Genomic DNA, 19,077 nt, shown 5'->3' on the forward strand with positions numbered 1-19,077 from the left:
AGAGGGTTCGAACTGGGAAAGACCCCAAAAAACAAAAACTTGGTGTATCACACTTCTCAATTCATTTTCCGCTGGCTCTTTAAAATAAACAAAGCACAAACAAGGGAATTAAGATCATGATCACTGATGCACTGTCAGCAGAAGTGACTTATGTAACAACCGGTAATGAACTCTGAATCCATCAACGGAGACCATAATGTGAGAGCTATTCATGACCGGCTGTGGAGCATGAACATTTTAGTCAGCTTGCAAAACCACACACTCCTGAACCAGCCATGAGTTTACCACACTAACCCTATAAACACTTAGTTTTTTTTCTTTGAAAGAAAAATAGATTGTTTATTTTATGACAGAAATCATCTATTAAACAATGAGCCTCTTCAGTTTTCTTATGATGTTCATGATGTTCACCAGCAGAGGGTGGTAATCTAGTGTAGGGGTTTTCAGTCTTTTAGATGCCACAGATCCTCAAATATGCTCATGCAAGGTACCCTCATACTAAAATTTTAAAGGCATGCTATATATTTTCATGTATAAAGACAACTTATACTGTGAAAAACTAATATTAATATTATAAATGTGTAAAATACTATTTATAATTTATTTAATGTCTATTAGCTTACTATAGTACTGTTGTTTGCATTATTTATTAACATATTGTATGTTTATTTAAATCTGTTTTAATGATTTATTTTAATCCATTTTTATTATTTGTTTATTTTACCCAATTCATTTTATTTCATTTTCTATAAAAAAAAACAAAGATTTAACCAAATTCTTTTTCATCTCCTGGAGAAACATCAGGGTTCTAACCTTTAGACCAACGCATTTCCATGATTTTCCATAACTTTTCCAGTTGTTCATGATTAAGCCTTTCCAAAAACCATCACTCAAAAGAGAAATATCTAACCAATGCAATATAGCTGAAATATTTCTATTCACTAAAACATTTCAATGCCTTTTCAAGTCCTGGAAACATGTTTTTTTTTAATTATCTGATATTTACTGATTTTCCATGAGCATGGGAACCCTGGATCAGTTCTTGAAGTTACTTTGGATAAAAAGTTATATGCAAATCAAGATGCTCTGCTTGTAACAATCCTAAATGACAAACATAAGGCTGTGTCTGATATCAAAGTCTAAATATTAGACTTCAGCGGCTATACCCCAAGCTTACCAAACTCTCTCTGCCAAATGTAGATACGGACAGACAGGCGTGGAGTCGCGCCAGGAGAAGCGCTCGCTCTTCCCAAACCTGTTCCTGGAGCCCCCCCAACAGTACACATTTTGGATGTCTCATCTGACACACCCATTTCAGCTTTTGGAGCCATACTAACAAAATGATGAGTTGAATCAGGTGCGTTTGATTAGGGAGACATCAAAATTTGTATTATTGGGGGGCCTCCAAGAACAGAGTTGGGAACCACTGCACTACCTGACAGGGAGCAGGTCTCCTAGGCGTCCTTGTTGCCAACTTACGCATTCAAACTACATCATTTATCCAAATTTCAAACGTCCATGTCTCGAATAAGCCAAATGGTGCAGTATTATGCTTATATAATGACTATGTATTTCTATGAGGGAGACTGTTGAACTGTGATTCTTCATTTTTTGTCTACCAGTCATTCCATTTGATAGCAGCTGTAATCAGGCATTAATGGAAATATTACAAGAGCAGATAATTTATTAAATCGCTTAAGGAACTGGACGCCTTCCTCGGAGGCTCCTGGCAAACCTTTTGACTCTGCACCCCACAGACAAAGAGAGATATTTCTGCTTTCTGCTAGAGTGATCACCAGCAGGTCTGACAGCACTGCTGCCTCCATCATTTTAGTTTCACTGCAACTGTGTTACAAATTGACAGCAGAATAGACATGCATATGTGTCCCTAAAAGTTTTGCGTTCAAATAAGAATGGTAACCATGCACGGTTACAATGTATTCATTAGCACGTTTATCCATAATGAAAGTACAAATTTGACAACGACCTTACCGTTTAATTGTGCAGGAACGGGCAATTCGGTGACCCTGAGATTTACCGACCTCCGTCTGGTCTGTCGTCCTCCTTCAACACCGGGTAGTTCTCTGCCACATACTGAGATGAGCCGGTGGACTGTGCTCTAATGCTGCGTGGTTTCTCTGTTCCTTTAGTCTTAACGCTGACGAGAGGAACTGAGTTCGGACTGCGCGTTGGTGATGTCCGAATCGCGAACGAATCGTTCGTTTGAACAGGTTCTTTTTTTAAGTGACTCGATCGAACCGATTCGCACGCCAACCGTTGGAGAGACCGCCGTGTCTAAAACTTCCTGAACTTAGCCTATTAAACTTCAACATAATTATTATTATCATAATCCTTCACTACCCCCACACACTATTTCATTTTAAACATTTTAAATAAAAAAGATAAACTATAAAGGGTGGGCTTAAACTGAAAACAAACAACAAAATTGGAAACAATTAGCCTATAAATAGGACAGGCGACTTTTAAGGGATGTAAATAATAACCAAATTTAGCCTAGTTCATCATAACGATTATTCTTCATTACCCCGGGCCAGACCCATTTCATTTTGAACATTTTCAATAAAAACAATAAACGTTTTAGATAACGTGCCTCTCAAATAATTTTGCGCGGGCAGTAACGTTAGCTACGCTGAACTTGAAGCGGGTTTCAGTTTGGAAGCCGCGAACTGCGAAACGTTCTTTACTTTTCATTTGTCAAGAACGGATTACACGTTCTAAAATGTGAAAGGCAGAGGGAAATAACGACAAGTGAACATGCTTTTCATCGCTGGAGGGAGTTCCAGTTCGCCTGAAGGAATTCTAAAGCGCCTGAAAGATGGCGACGAGCTTGATTTGCTTCTGCTTGACAGGTAAAAACCATAGACTGTAAAAAATAGGTAAAAACCTACCATGGTTACGCCAAAGCTGGAACAACCACCTCTACTTGGAGGTTGTATAAAGAGGGGCCTAGTAAGTTAGTGTTTACTAAAATCGGCATGACATCATTTATGATAAACACTGCAATATTCTATAAAAAAATAAGAATTGTCAATTTTACATTTTTATGGGGGTGTAAACAAACTTGTGTGGCTATCCAATCCAATTAAACAATAGAATCTACCGATTCAGAATCAGATGATACCAGTTCTATTAATAGATTTCTACGGTCGCTAATCGAATTATGATTCAAACGTGAAATACTTTCTTACCTCAATTTTTTTTTTTGTTCTATAACGTTAAATCCCTTATATTTATAACAGAGACATAATTTATAGGAGATGGGATGTGATCATCTATATAATTTCTTGTTGAACTGATGGTGTTACAACACACGTATACCGTTCTCTAAAACATCTGTAAATTGTTCGAAAACTCAATTAACAGAACCGTAGCAGAACAAACGTAAAACGCCGCGAGGGGACTTCTGGGAACCATTCGAATCTTTTTGAATAGTTTCTAAAATGAACCGTCCGAACGAATCGATTCTTTATAATGAATCAGACTTCCCAATGCAACAGCGTTCATTTGCAGGAAGACAGACGCTGAACGCTGGGAGGAGCCATCGCAAAAGAACAATCGCGCTCTGTGAGTCGCACTGTTATATTCGCTTTGATGAGCTCGTGCTCAGAGGAGGCCGCCTCGACTCGATCACCTGTTGGATATCGTATACACCCCCCTCCCCCTCCAAACATAGCCGGATACCACATGCACTTTCGTCAACAGTTATGTATACCCTCAGAGGAAAACGTGATTCCTTTACCCTGAAGAACATTCGTGAAGTAAAATATATTCTGTTCAGTTTTGGATCTAGGAGACCCCAAGGCTTTTTTAATCTAAAAAAAAGTGTCAAGTTACCAATTTTAATTTCTAAAACACTAAAAAGGGTTCTGCTTGTTGTCTTCAAGACTCTAGGTTAAATACATCAATAAAGACACATGGTAAGATTTTCATTGTGTTTTTGCTGTGGTCCAACTGACCCCAAACAGAAATTTTAACATTTATTTTTTTATTATAATACACTCTGAACATTGGGAGTCTCTGAGAACCCAAACATAAATGTAGTAAAACAGTCTCAACAGAACATGAGGATTAAATTATCTTCTGATTCTGGCTTTTTATACACACTATTCTATTCTTTTTTTTTTTATGTGTGCGACAATAAAATCATGTAATGATATTTGTTCAAGAGAGTTTTCACTGTGCATTGCTCCAAATAAATGTCTCAAATGCCTTAATGGGTCCCTAAACCAACTGAATAAAAAATAAATGAACCAATTTTTTGTTTTAGGCATTAGTTTGCAGCACAGCTTTTCTAAGCATTCAGCGGATGCATCCAAAGACTTGGGTGAGAAAGTAAGTTACAGTTTTTGAGAAGCCTGAAGGGAATACAAATTTGAGTGATTCGAGCAGCCCACACAGTTCACCTGTGTTCACAGACCCATACGCACACATAAGCGCACACGTTTTCTCTCAAGCTCACACACACACACACACACACACACACTAAAACTTGGCAAGCATAGAAGCCATCTAGCGTACAAGCCAGATCAGAGAGCTTCATCACTTCGGCAGACTAAATACATTTGTTATAACTCCTTCACCAGTTCATCCGTGCCGTGTCTCCTCTCTCTCTCTCTTTCTCTCTCTCTCTCTCTCTCTTTCTTTCTATCCCTCTCTTCCTGGATTTCAGCTACAGACCACGGTGAGTGTTTAATAAGATTATTCTGGCTTTTTTTGGCTCTGTCTGCCAGAGACCGTCTGTTCTTATCTTATCCCGAGGCAAATTCCCAACCTTTCAAGGTCGATCAAAATGTCAGACGTGTAACATGTGCAAATGAGGAGAGATGTTAACAAACGAATGTTCGGCAGAGGTCAAATACCGTACAGACACATAACCATTGCATTAAATTAAGATTGTAGATATCAGCTTAATTTGTAACATCTTGCTGGCACATATGTATGCATGTTAAGCAACACTTTTGAGAGCTGTCTGAGCAGATGTGGCGTGTTGTAAAGCATGTTCTTAACACGGAAAAGTCAAGTGTGCAATTTTCAAAACCTTATCTTTAAGCTGTGCAGTCTACAGCTATTTTTTAAATATTGTATTTTTTATGATAAAGCACTGCCAAAGTTTGAGTTTTTAAAATACAGGGTAGAATTATTATTATTAATAGTGTAATGCCATTTTTTGAGTTTTTGAATGCCAGCATGGATGCAGTTTTTTATCCATTTGGAAATATGATATGCATATGGTCACTGTTTTCTAAGTTCAGGTCATTAAGTGAATTCTTAAAAAAATGACATGAGGTTTAGCCAGAAGGGTAATATGTCAATCTGCAAACATAAAATTGCATCACATGCACTGCAAAGTAGCAGAGAATTTATCTGTGGCTTCAGAGACGAAGATACAATATTTGTTGAGCTGCTGAACAGGTGCAAAAGATCTGCAAATTTTCACCCCAGATGATGTTAATTGGTTTTAACCAAATGTGCAATTGTAATTTCCAAGTACAGACCATCATTAAACAGTAAAATGAATTTAAAATTGTATATATATATATATATATATATATATATATATATATATATATATGTATATGTATACATTAATATATATGTGTGTGTGGTTTTGACAATTAGATATTACATTGATATTACATTGATAACACATTGTCCCATTATTTGAATTATTTTGCACAACTTGTGTCATAGCACAAAACAGGTAACACTTCTTTTAATTCAGCTTGTTTTAAACTAATGTTTACCAGACTTCATTATTTTACCATAAAACTTTATATACACTAACGTGGAGCACTGAATCACAAAGGTTTCACTGCTGTGAGTTTGGTGGCGAGAATCCAGACTGTTTCACTGCCCAAATGCCCATGATATTTCAGTGGTCCTGTGAGACCATCTAAATATGGGCACAAAATCATGCAAAGTTGGACAAGAAAAAGTGTAATAAAAAAAAACAAAGTGAGCAGTCTTGAACGGGGCAGGGGTCAAATAGCCTTTTACGTATAGGAAAAAGAAAGTTTTGCTTTCCATTGTAGGCTACTTGGCCTTTTTGAATAAAGTTAGTTTCCATTCAAGGCAGTTGAGTTTGGGTTTATGGACATAAACATGGTGAATATTTTGGGCGTCATTAAGCAACGTAGTTCAGATTCTTGTGTTCAGAACATGGAAAATCTGTAAATGCGATGAAACCATTGTTAGGGCATTTTATTGAACTCAATCAAAAGAGCTGTAACAACTCAGTTTTCTTAGCTTTAAATGCATCTTTAAATTCTTCATGTACTTCTAAACAACCTTAAAAATGAACGTATGCCTCAACACCTTGATCTTATTTTTGTCTTGAATAGTTTTCAAAGACGCTCATTTTCAAAGCTCCTTTTATAGATTAACTAGACAGCGAACACCCATCTCTGATGTTTGCTTGTTTCTAAATGCATCTGTGAGACATTTTGTTCGCAATGAAAAAATTCACGCAATACGGAAGAGAAGATTTGTCGATGAGGTTCAGCCGCAATATCGTCACCCACTTTTCACACCGGAAAATTATGTTTAGACAAACAAATTATTAAGTTCCATTACACTTTCCGCTGAACATTGACAAATCTATCTTGAAGTTACATCTTTGACTGCTGAAAATACAAATTCAGACTAGTAGGCTTACTAATAGTAGGCCTAAGTAAGCCTACTTTCCCAGTATTATATACAGTATTTGTGTGTGTGTGTGTGTTTGTGTGTGTGTGTGTGTATTCTGAAATGGTTTTAATTTAAATATAATTTATATAGATTTAAAAGTTAAAATGTATATACATTTTATAGTTAATATAATTTTGAAATATGTATGTACTGTATATAATTTATAAATATATACATATGTATTAATATAATGAATCCTCTGTAGGGTCACAGGGATGTTGGAGCCTAACTGAAATATTGAAATAATAATATACATATATATGTAGTGTGTGTGCTAAAATGTATGTAGTTTAAAAAAATTCAATCCAACGAAGCAGCTAACTAATAGCTTATAATTTACTTTTTAAACATATTGTATAAATCCTTCATGGTGCGCTAAACATATTGTATAAATCCTTCATGGTGCGCTACATTCAGGGGTAACATAAATAATAAAAAATTGCAATATCACACCTACATTAAGTTCCAGATGTAAAATGGAAAAAGATCAAATTGCCTCATTAGACTCATGTCTCCTCTCAGACAGTGCACTGTCCCCGAGTGTCTTTGCTGTGGCCTGTGGTGGTTTAAGACAAGGTCTGTGAGTGTGTGTCTGCGGCAGGGTCTTTCTCTGTGTTTTAACTGTTATAGTCCCTGTAAGTGTGGGCAGCTCTGTGTCCAGGAAGCTGTGGTTTAAATCAAAGCTAGGGTCCTCCATTTGTTGTCACTTCAGGTGATTCCACCTCAGAGCATGTTCAAACTCTGTCTGGTAGACATTCTGAGATAATTTGCATAAAATTATGGAATCTAAAGTGTGAGGTGCAGAGAAAAGCAGTTGGGATTTTTTTTGTGTGTGTGTGTGTGTGTGTGTTTGTGCAGTTTTGACTTTTGGTGAAAACATGATGCATACATGTTTCATTATTGACCTCCTACTCTCCTACACAGCATTAGCATTCAGCCACTGGAAAATGTTCATCACTACATAAAGAATCCATTATAGACACTTGGTGCCACATTTGCATCTTTTTGCCTTTTTTGGTATTTTTTAAGCGGCTGCTTCATTTTCTGTCACTTCCCGAGATGTTTCAATATAGCATGTGTCTGTTGACAAGCTTAGGAACATTCTTGAAGCATCAGCACCTGCACAGGGTGGAGGGTTGTCATATAAGAGTGGCGGGGGCGGGGAAGGATATGTCTGAGTTTCCTGTTGTGGTGATTCGATCCGAATGCGAGACTTTGCCGGTTGCAAAGCAACACTAAAGCACCAACCACACCAACTTTTACTTTGTCTTATTAACTATATGTTCCTCTACACACCAATAATTTGATCACACAGGGCAAATTTTCATGTTTAAGTCATAAAAAGAGGGAAGCTGAGAAAAGAGGGAGAGATGCGTTCAGACGGGGAACATCCTCCCACATCCCACATCAGCAAAAACACATGCTCACAACAGTTTGCCCCATTTTGTTGAACTTATCAGCCGCTTCAATCTGTCTCGCTCTCTGACTTTCTCTGTCAAAACTTTTCCGCAGCTTCTGATCTAGTGAGGCTCTTCGACCCCTCGCCGTCTCCATCATGACCGACCCTGCCGCGGACCTCCCGTTCTTCTATGGCAGCATCAGTCGCTCGGAGGCCGAGGACCACCTGAAACTGGCTGGCATGGGAGACGGCCTCTTTCTCCTGCGCCAGTGTCTCCGCAGCTTGGGTGGCTATGTCCTGTCCTTGGTCTGGAACCTTGAGTTCTACCATTACTCCATAGAGAAACAGTTGAATGGCACGTACTGCATCTCGGGTGGGAAGCCTCACTGTGGGCCTGCCGAGCTCTGTGAGTACTACAGCAAAGACCCAGATGGGCTCGTGTGTACCTTGAGGAAACCCTGCCTGCGATCAGCCGAAACAGTAATCAAGACGGGCGTCTTTGACAGCCTGAGGGAAAATATGCTCAGAGAATATGTGCGCCACACCTGGAACCTGGAGGTAAGGGTTTCAAAACAGGTTTGATTCTGATTCGTTAACCCACAAAGTGTTGATTAATATTTGGTAATTGCACGGCTATGAAATAGTAGGGGTGTAGCGATACCCTCCCTCGTGTCACGATTCGATAAATATCATGATACTGAACTCACGATATGATATTATTGCGATACGCCAAGAAAATTTGGAATTTCATTGGGGTGAAATGAATAGGCTTGGACTTGGTGCTGGCAACCCCAAGCACAGGACAATGGTGACGCCACAATAAAAATGTTCATGATTCTGAAGCTGAAAATATAGAATTATTTTATGAATATGCTTGCACTTACTGATAAGACATTTGGCATAATCAGGACCTTAAATATTCCCCCATTGCATTATTATACATTATATTCAACATAATGTATTGTAGTTTAATGTAGTAATGACACAAAAAATTTCTCGCACTATCCACGATACATATTGTTGCATTTTTGTATTGCGATACATTGTGACGGGATATGTTGTTACACCCCTATGAAATAGTACGGTTACATATCACTTAACTTTTTTCTCTTCAGTGTTGTATGTTTTTAGTTAAACACATAATCAGGGACATATGGAAATAGTTCAACACAGAACAAAAACATAATAAACATGAAAAATGTTCTGATCCACACAAATGATACAGCCTTATACATGAAGTAAGGTATAGTTTATAAAAAAAAAATAATAATAATTGTGTCATCATTTACCCTCATGTCATTCTAAATCTGTTTTCTTTTCTGCGGAACAAAGAAGATAGTTTGAAGAATGATAAAAAAAACACTGAATCATTTCTCAAACTACATGAGGGTGAATAAATGACGACATAATTTTAATTTTTAGGCGAACTATCCCTTTAATCATAGTTAAAGTGGAATAATAGACTCTAAACCTTAAAATTCTTGTAACTTAAAAATGACGCGTAACAGCTCCTCAGCTTCACATTGTGGCCGAAATACATTTGCACATATTTTTTGATTATCCTTTAAATAAGCATGCATTTAATTTCTCTATAGTTAACCGTATAATGGAGTCCTTAAAGTGACATTTGCACAGAGACACTTGCAGAAATTATCTTGCGTGCACATGAAAAGAGGTCTCAAGGTTTTTTCCTGCAAATGACACTTAAGATGCACCGCTGTCCAATTCCCCTTATCCAAATGTGTTTTACTCCCTTTTTTAATCCATTTTATGGTTTCTTAAAAAAAGATGCATTCTTACTGTCACGCTTCAACAGTGAGGAAGGAAACACTTGTGCATGCTTGCAGATTTTTAATGAGTTTTAACTTTTTATGTTACCTTTTTTAGGGGGAGGCCATGGAGCAAGCCATCATAAGCCAGGCCCCACAGCTAGAAAAACTGATTGCCACCACAGCGCATGAGAAAATGCCCTGGTTCCACGGCAAGATCCCTCGGCAGGAGGGTGAGAGACTACTGTACTCAGGTTCTCAGCCGGATGGAAAGTTCCTGTGAGTGAAGAGCATGGTTCATCAGACGTGACAGTCTAAAGTTTTCCTGCAGCATTAGTGGAAAGGTCATGATGACACATGGGCTGCTTTTAGATGCAAATGAGATGAACAGTACTGTTTGTAGCAAAGATAGAGCTGGGTCTTCAGTGGTGTCGTGAGTAAATTCAGTGCAGTGTGGATGATTACAATGCGGTATTTACTCATCTACATTGCCTCAAAAAGCTTCCTCTGCATCATGGCCTGCATAAACCGCTAAACTCAGAAAGATAGTTAGTTGGATTGGTCAAGATCACATATTTAGTCCTGTAACATAATTTAGGCCAATCAGCTAGCACATCGGAATGCAAATATGTGACCTCCCAGCTAAGAACGTTTGGCTAACGCTCTGACAAGGTTCTCTCAACGTTATGAATACATTTAAACTTCCAGTAACGTTAATAGAACGTTCGATCAGGGAACATTCAAAGCTAAAGTTTCCATAGTGTTTGTAAAATGATGAAATGGAATGTTCCCTTAACAGTCATGTAACCCAGAACAAAAAGCTTTTTAAAACATTTAAAAAAAACTAGACGTTTTGAACGTGCAGGGAACATAACTTAATGGAAACGTTAGCAAAACATTCTTAGAATATGTTTTTGTTAGCTGGACTGTGATTTCTAATTTTCTAAATCTGTTTTCTAGAGTTCGAGAGAGAGAAGAATTTGGCACCTATGCGCTGTCAGTGACATATGGAAAAACTGTATACCATTATCAGATCTTACACGACAAATCAGGGAAATACGCAATGCCAGAAGGAACTAAATTTGACACTGTGTGGCAGGTATGCTTTACCCATCAAAGAGTCTGTCATCTAATTTTACATTTAAAAAAATACTCTTCTATACTCTCACGGTGTCTTCTATACTCTCAATGTCTTCCAGAACACAATGTCTTCTATACTCTCACAATGTCGCCAGACGAAACTGCTTTTACAAAATTACATTTAACATTTTTCTAATTGAATTAATTTAGTTCCATTAACATTTTAAAATGCCTTTTGACATAGATGTTTATGTTTTGTACAAAAGCTAAAAGCTACGTTTTTTTATTTGTACATACTGTTGTGTTTGGCCAAAATGAAGAAAAAGTAAATTTAAAGATAACTTAAAGATTAATTTAATTGAAAAAAGTATTGCACAAAAAATATAATTTAAAAAAAAATAAATATTCATTTTATTAATTTGTAATCTGGTCGGAAAAAACGAACTAAAAAATGTAATTTATGACCATGTTAAAATTTAGATATATAAAGATTTCTACATAATCACATAACCCATAAACCTTTTTGTATTATTTTATTATTGTAGTTGTCATTCATGTTTTTTGTTTTGTTTTTTTGGGATTTTTCTTATAATCATATTCCTCTGGAGGGTAGCTGGTTGAATATTTAAAGATGAAGCCTGATGGTCTTGTGACTGTATTAAGAGAACCGTGTGTCAACCAAAGCAATGCACCAGCAGGTATGAACTTCTATTCATCATAGAATTGTGATTTATGTCAAACATATATCTCCCAAAACTGCAAAATATTGTTAGACATATGCATATGAACAGGTATCAGTTCTTTAGCTATAAGAAATGTGTGAGTGAAAATAGCTAAGATTCTTTCTTCTTCTTTTTTTCACTTTTAGCTCTTGTAAGTGCTCCGGTAAGTATAGCTGACAGAACACATATATTTTTTTAACACATCTAATTATATAATGCATGTGGTAAATTGTTTCTGGGTTTCTGTTTGTGTGTTGCAGAGGAGGCCGAGGGGTAATGGATACACACCGCCCCCTATGGGTATGTTTATAGTTGTACAAAATATAAAAGTTTAAACAATCCAACAGCAGTGATAAAATCAACAAATATGCCTATAAATTTATGTCAAAAAAACAGTCCAAGTCTCAGAGTCACAGAGCTGTCTTAGTGATAAATCCATAATCTTTTGGCTATTACTGCTAAACCATTTGGAATTGGACCACAGTTTTGCAACAACAAGGATAAATGGCTTAATACAGCCTAAAATATTTACTACAGAGCTGCTTGCATTAATCATGTGTTTCCACTGGAATTTCTATGGGTTTTTAGAATGCTGGTTTTCCATTTATGAGTAAAATAAGGTCTGTGTTAACAATACCCAAAGAGACATTCCCGTTGTGCGCTTAAAAAGTCTTAATTTGCCAACATGTTGCTACTTAAGAACTACAACTACTAAGGATGTTTATGAGACTGAAAATGGTTGTAGGATGAAGCACCTTATTAGCAAAAAAGATGTCTGCAGGTTTTCTAAAAACCCAATAGAAGTTAGAGGAACTGCTGTTATCTACACTGTAAAAAAAATACTGTTAAAAAACGGTAAAAGTCTGGCAGCAGAGTTTCCAGACGGATTCCGTTAAATTACAGCAAATAACCATTTCACAAAATTACATGCAAAAAACGTAAAAATACAGAATTGACTTTACAGTTAAAATGAATTTACAGGATATTTCTGTTGATAATGGCTTAATAAACTGTGGAAAAACAGATAAATTATGTCAAATTACATTAAAAAACATTTAACTTCCAGGTTAAACTGAAAATGTAGGGTTTTATAAAGTTATTTTATAATAAGTATATCTATCTACAGTAATTTTCTTTTAATATATAGATTTTCTGTGTAAAATAACTATGAAGTTATGTATAAAAATGCAATAAGTACATACATTCAAATACAAAGTTTGTATATTTACAGTTTTCATTTTTATTTTTACAGATCCAATTTCAATTTGGATCTTTGACCAATCTCTAATTAAGTACTTAATAATAGCAAATTTACAGTCAATTTCTGTTAAATTAACTAAATGTACAAGTACAGAATACCTGCACATTTACAGTATTACTCATTAAACAAACACTGAACATCAAGATACATGAATGATATGAAATACAAGCTTAGTCTATAATTTAGAACATGTAAAAATATCCACATTACAAGGCAATTGCTGTATACCTTTTTACTCTAATATAACTTATTATTTTATACATTTACAATTATATTTTATCCAAAGTGACTTACCAATTAAGAGAACAATAGAAGCAACAAGTGCAGTGACAAGTCCCAGTTAGTTTAGCAAGGTACACATAGCAAGTTGTTTTTTTTATTAAAACAAAGATTTAGTATTATTGGTTCAAGTGTTTACGAAAAGATGGATCTATAGTAGTTTCTTGAAAATGTATTGAGTTGGGCAGGTCATTCCACCAGCAGGGAACAGTCCAGGTAAAGGTCAGTGAAAGTAATTTCGTGTCTCTTTGGGAAGACGCCACCACAAGGCGCCGTTCACTTGCAGAACACAAGCTTCTGGAGGACACAGATCTGAAGCAGTGAGTATAGGTCTTGCTGCAGCATCTGGATCAGTTGCAGAGGTTTGACTGATGCTGGAAGAGCTGCCAGGAGAGCAGTCCAGCCTGGATAGAACAAGAGTTAGACAAGGAGTTATGTAGCTCCAATAGGAAGGGCCGGATCTTTCTGATGTTGTATAAGGCAAATCAGCAGGATCACAGCAAGGATGGTTTGGCTGAAACCATAAGCAGTTCTGTCTTGGCAAGGTTGAGTTGAAGGTGAAGGTCATTTATCCAGCAAGAATTTTCCATCAGGTAGGCTGAGATGCGAGCTGCTACCGTCAGATCATCTGGCTGGAATGAAAGGTAGCGATATGTGTCATCAAGATAGTAGTGATAGGAAAAGCCATGTTTCTAAATGACAGAGCCTAGTTACAAAAAAAAACTAAAAAACAATAGATGGGTGGAATCTTGTTTGCCATGATCATCTGCTTTCCACATGACCTGAAATCATTAAAAAAAAAAAAAAAAAAAAATTAAAACAGTATTACATTTACACATGTCAGCATATGATCTGGAAGCTGAGCAGGGAAGGCTAACAGTGATGTTTTGAGCTGCCATGTGATTTTAGCTACATTTATAGAAAGTAAATGTAAGTTAGCCTATATGATTTACTGTGACTTAGCAGCATCAGTAATTGTCCGTTTAACAGCCGAAAAAGGCTGCCTATGATGACCCCCAGGCCATCCAAAATGTAGATAAGTTAATTTCTTCATCAGAACACAAACATTCTATCAATTTTTATTTTATAAGCCTAATATATGCACCTATATGCATTTTATAGCTACGTGTTTAATATGCCAGAATATGCAATTCATCATGTTGTGCTCATATTCTAGTCTCATGTGCTTTCCTGTATCATTATCATCAAATAGGCTACAGTAGTTTGAATTTGATTTCTTAACGGTCTTGATAGAGTTAGCCACGTTAACCCTTACGAAATTTAACCATGGATTAACTACAAAGAAAAACAACAACAAAAAAAACCTTGGTAGACCTATTTGTAGTAAAACTGTGGTTATTAAAATAGTAATAAATCCGCCAAAAAACAAGCGGTTAAACTAAAGTAAAACTTACTCGACAGATTAGCTAACCGTCGTGGGCGAGACGAAACAACGGAAAAGTAATGGCGGCTAATTTGAATCTGAGTCATCGCGCGCGCAAGCACACACAAAGCCCTGATTGTGCAGCAACCCTATACTGTCTATGGCAGCAACGCACATTTGGAAAAATAGGCCTATTCATAAAATATACATGAAATTAAGGGAGAATAAAACAATGAAATGATGATCAAAATGAGCATCTAATCAAGACAAGATTAAAACACTATACAATAAATAGTAATTCAATACAGGCCTACTGTGTAGCCTACTGTATGTACAAATGCTATTATTTAACCTTTAAAACTCACTTTAACCCCCACATGCTTAATGATCTTCAAGGAAAACATGTTGAATGACTGCTGATTTCTTCAGTTATACATTCTTTTCTTTGTTTTCTAATTTCACAGATTCTTTCTTTCTTTTATGTAAAATTACACATACACAATACAAGCAATTACCTGTAAATTTAATAGTGGACCTTTAAATTACAGCAAATATCTGTAAAATAACAGGCATTTCACTGTATGATGACAAAACGGTAAAAAAATTAATACAGATGATTACCTGTAAAATTACACTTTGTTTAACAGTGTAGTTTAAAGCAAATTTATGATAGCATGCTAATAACATCTGCTGTGATGTTGTCCAGTGCCTTTTGGATCCGATTCTTCACGTCCATCTTTGCCTATGGACCATGATGCATTCACCAGTCCTTATGATGATCCAAATGAATGCAAGAAGAAGACCCTGTTCATCAAGAGAGATAAACTCATGGTCGACGAGGTGGAGCTTGGTTCGGGCAACTTTGGCTGTGTCAAGAAAGGTGTCTTCAAAATGGAAAGGTAAGTACCAAGGGTGAAAAGCATATGTGTGACAGTTCAATTTTTATAAAATTTTACCTAAGTTGTTTCCTTCTCCTGTGTAGCAAACAGATTGATGTGGCAATTAAAGTGTTGAAGAACGAGAATGAAAAATCAGTAAAGGATGAAATGATGCGAGAGGCCCATATTATGCATCAGCTGAGTGACCCGTTCATCGTGCGCATGATTGGACTCTGTGAGGCCGAAGCGCTCATGTTGGTGATGGAGATGGCCCCCGGTGGCCCGCTCAACAAGTTTCTCTCTGCCAAGAAGTGAGTTCATCAGAATAAAACATTTATAAATTACTCTTTTATGTGTGTTATTAATATATAGTCGAAGAATGTAGAAATGGTTTTCTACATAGAGTCTGTTATGTATTAAAACATATAATATACTGTATGAATAAAATTTTATTTAGTGTATGAAATTTAGATTTTTATAAATAGTGACCATAAACTATAATAAATATAATAAAAATAATTGATGTTATGTAAATGTCATATATATATATATATATATATATATATATATATATATATGTATATATATATGTATGTATGTATTAGATTATATATTATTGTATGTTTTATTTTTTATATAATTTAATTTATATTTTCATATTTTCAAAAACTGTGATAGAATTGATTTAGTAGTGATTTGTGCTCCGCTTAGTGTTAAAGTGTGAAAGCTCTAATCTGAATTATGGAAGCAAATAGCCAATCAGAAAGTCATAAATTAAAACTGACTAAATCAAAAAATACCCAAGATGCTCAATAACATTAATTTACACTGATACTCTTTTTGTTCCTTTCAGGGACCAGATCACTACGGAAAACATTGTGATGTTAATGCATCAGGTCTCAATGGGGATGAAGTATTTAGAAGGAAGGAACTTTGTGCACAGAGACCTGGCTGCACGTAATGTACTATTGGTCAACCAACAATATGCCAAAATCAGTGACTTCGGCCTCTCAAAGGCACTGGGTGCAGATGACAACTATTACAAGGTGGGCTGTTCTCAGATGTTCTGCAGGAGAAACACAATTACATTTTAATTATAGTTCATTGTGTTTCTGTATAGCACTTTGTAAACACTGTTTTAGTTACTTATTGTGGTCTTGGAGAAATTGAATCTTTTCTAAACATTTGTAAATCTTCTATATTGTACTGTCAATATACTAACAATGGGACCAGTTCCTTGTTCCTGTTGCATGACTAGTCACATGACCATCAGTGGCCCATTACAGAAATATAGGCCCGGTTTCACAGACAGGATTTATTTTAAGCCAGGATTAGGCCTTAGTTCAATTAGGACATTTAAGTAGCTTTTATAAATGTGCCTTAGAACAGAACATTACTGGTGTGCATCTTGAGACAAAACAATGGCACTGACATATTTAAAGATATGTCAGTGCAAGTTGCTTTCAGTTAAATCATGCATTTTAGTCTGGGGCCTAGACTTAAGCCTTGTCTGTAAAACCGGGGGGATAATGTCTAACAAGTTGGATGCTACCTATTGATGGTGCAGGTCCAAGGTTAAAAGAATAGTCATTCAGAGTTTGATTTTGTATGTGTATAGGCCCGTACAGGTGGAAAATGGCCTCTGAAGTGGTATGCGCCAGAGTGCATTCATTTTCACAAGTTTTCCAGCAAAAGTGATGTTTGGAGCTTTGGCATTACGATGTGGGAGGCCTTCTCCTTTGGAGGGAAGCCTTATAAGGTAAATATTTACACTGTCACATTACTTACAACCAACTTAAATGAGTTACTCATGTGACTTTTCATCCATTTATTTTCCCCATGAAGAAAATGAAAGGCCCAGAAGTAATGAGTTTTCTTGAAAGTGGTAGCCGTATGGATTGCCCAGCTGGATGTCCTGAGACCATGTATGAACTGATGAAAGAATGCTGGACATACAAGTAAGTATAATCTAATGCCATCAAGTATTTACAGTAGCTATGTTTCCATCCAAAGTTGTGACAAAACTTACGTGCAAAATTGGAATATCGCATAAAACATTTGCAGATAAAGCAGCGTTTCCATCTCATGTGTTCAAGAGAACAAAATCGTCACTTCCTGGGAAATTGGCACAAAATATCTGTAATAAAAAAGGAAGTTTCTGCAATCGGGGGAAGCCACTGTTGCTCTATTTTTCTACATCATAAATGACTTGCGTCTCAGAGTGCGCAGACGAAACGCAATATACCCTTTCATGTTATCCTGCGTTCGGATGCCTGGTGTTTGGGAACGCAATCATGTGAGACATTTCTGGCAGGTCATTATGCTAAATTATTCTGATGAAAGACTTTGGCTCAGGCATTTCAGAATGATCAAGCCAACATTTGAGATGCTGTGCAATGAAATTGATTCACTTGTTAGACTTCTTATCCAGTTACATCCACTGTTGAGGCAAAGTCACGTGCGATTTATTTATTTATTTATTATTTTTGCACATTGAGGGATTTATTTGGGAAATGTGTTCCATTATAGTTTATGCGCATGTATTATCGAAATTTGTTTTATCTGTCTCAATTGAGTGCATACGTTTTTTTATGCAGATTTTTTAGAATTTATGCGCATCTTGGCGTTCCCATACAGCGTTTTTTTTAATATATGATATCCCAAAATGCACATAAAAATAGGTGGGTGGAAACATAGCTATTGACATTATAAACTACTAGTCATACTTGTCTGTTTGCTTGTGTGTGGATGAGACCCTCTGACTCTTGTCTTCTGCAGGCATGAAGAACGGCCAGGCTTTGTCAAAGTGGAGGAGAAGATGAGAGCTTTCTATTACTCCATTTCCAAAAAGATACCGGATTACATGAAAACAGAGAATGGAAAGCCTCCTAAGTGATCAGAGGGGCAAATGGAAACATTTCAAGCCAGGACAGAATGAAAACATCGGAAAAACTGTTTTAAAATATATGTTACTTTAATATTTTGTCTATCAAACTATCTGACTGAGCAATGCAAGTCATCTTTTTTTTTTTTTAATTATTAGCTTGTCACTATCAGTGCTCATAATACTACTTTCAGCCAGTGCCTATTTACTATTTAAATATGATATATAATAGTTGGTTATCAAAAGAAATACTTTTTCCCTGCAAAAGTGTTTCAGTTAATGAAATCAGATGGATGTATTTTCTCCATACATTAACACTTTCAAGATGAAAGTAGGCTACATATTTACTCAAACTTTATGGTCTTGTTCTCTTTGTTAAATATTCTGTGATTGTATGTTTCCTGCCATTCCTTTTGTTTAAAAATATATATGTTCTCAAACTTTTGTATTTTAATTCATTTTGTAACAGTTCTTGAGTTTTCAAACTTGCAATAAACTGCACATGCCTCATTACTTCTCCCTGACACCTTTGTTTATAAATAATTTACTTGGTAACACTTTATGTTACAGTGTCCTTGTTACATATCATGTACTTAACATAGTAATAACTTACATGCAACTAACTCTCAACCAAACACTAATCCTACCCTAACCCTAATTAATATTACTCAGTACTTAAATGTAATTACACTGTAACAATGAGAGTGTTAAAA

At 36.1% G+C, this 19,077-nt stretch overlaps 2 protein-coding genes across 4 annotated transcripts in view; one reads left to right on the forward strand and one right to left on the reverse strand.

Annotated features, from left to right (window-relative positions):
* The window catches only part of adamts10 (ADAM metallopeptidase with thrombospondin type 1 motif, 10), a 56,468-nt gene extending 54,251 nt beyond the window's left edge, over positions 1-2,217 (reverse strand). The window contains exon 1 of the mRNA XM_079896081.1: positions 1,993-2,217. The gene's annotated coding sequence lies outside the window, so the exon portion shown is untranslated. The remainder of the gene's footprint in view (positions 1-1,992) is intronic.
* A 580-nt stretch (positions 2,218-2,797) lies between these two features.
* zap70 (zeta chain of T cell receptor associated protein kinase 70) lies at positions 2,798-18,885 on the forward strand. 3 transcript variants are annotated; one of them, XM_079896097.1, is made up of 13 exons: positions 2,798-2,870; positions 8,221-8,665; positions 9,995-10,155; positions 10,837-10,975; positions 11,570-11,654; positions 11,825-11,841; positions 11,939-11,978; positions 15,309-15,501; positions 15,585-15,791; positions 16,334-16,526; positions 17,099-17,239; positions 17,326-17,438; positions 18,259-18,885. In XM_079896097.1, the coding sequence occupies exons 2-13, from the start codon at positions 8,264-8,266 to the stop codon at positions 18,374-18,376; spliced, it is 1,809 nt and encodes a 602-aa protein (XP_079752223.1). In that variant the 5' UTR covers positions 2,798-2,870; positions 8,221-8,263; the 3' UTR covers positions 18,377-18,885. The 3 variants fall into 3 exon arrangements, with proteins under 3 accessions (XP_079752223.1, XP_079752224.1, XP_079752222.1); XM_079896098.1 differs by lacking the exon at positions 2,798-2,870 and adding an exon at positions 2,928-2,970; XM_079896096.1 differs by lacking the exon at positions 2,798-2,870 and adding an exon at positions 4,601-4,702.
* The last annotated feature ends 192 nt before the right edge of the window (positions 18,886-19,077 follow it).

The sequence above is a fragment of the Squalius cephalus genome (genome assembly GCF_949319135.1).
Source record: "Squalius cephalus genome assembly, chromosome: 16".
Lineage (NCBI taxonomy): Eukaryota > Metazoa > Chordata > Actinopteri > Cypriniformes > Leuciscidae > Squalius > Squalius cephalus.

What these genes read in the sequence shown, in the direction of transcription:
- zap70 (XM_079896097.1), top strand. Translation starts at nt 8,264, where the DNA reads ATGACCGACCCTGCCGCGGACCTCCCGTTCTTCTATGGCAGCATCAGT. An exon ending in CAGCCGGATGGAAAGTTCCT is followed by an intron (nt 10,156 to 10,836) that starts GTGAGTGAAGAG and finishes TCTGTTTTCTAG; the next exon opens with AGTTCGAGAGAGAGAAGAAT. An exon ending in TTGGAGGGAAGCCTTATAAG is followed by an intron (nt 17,240 to 17,325) that starts GTAAATATTTAC and finishes TTCCCCATGAAG; the next exon opens with AAAATGAAAGGCCCAGAAGT.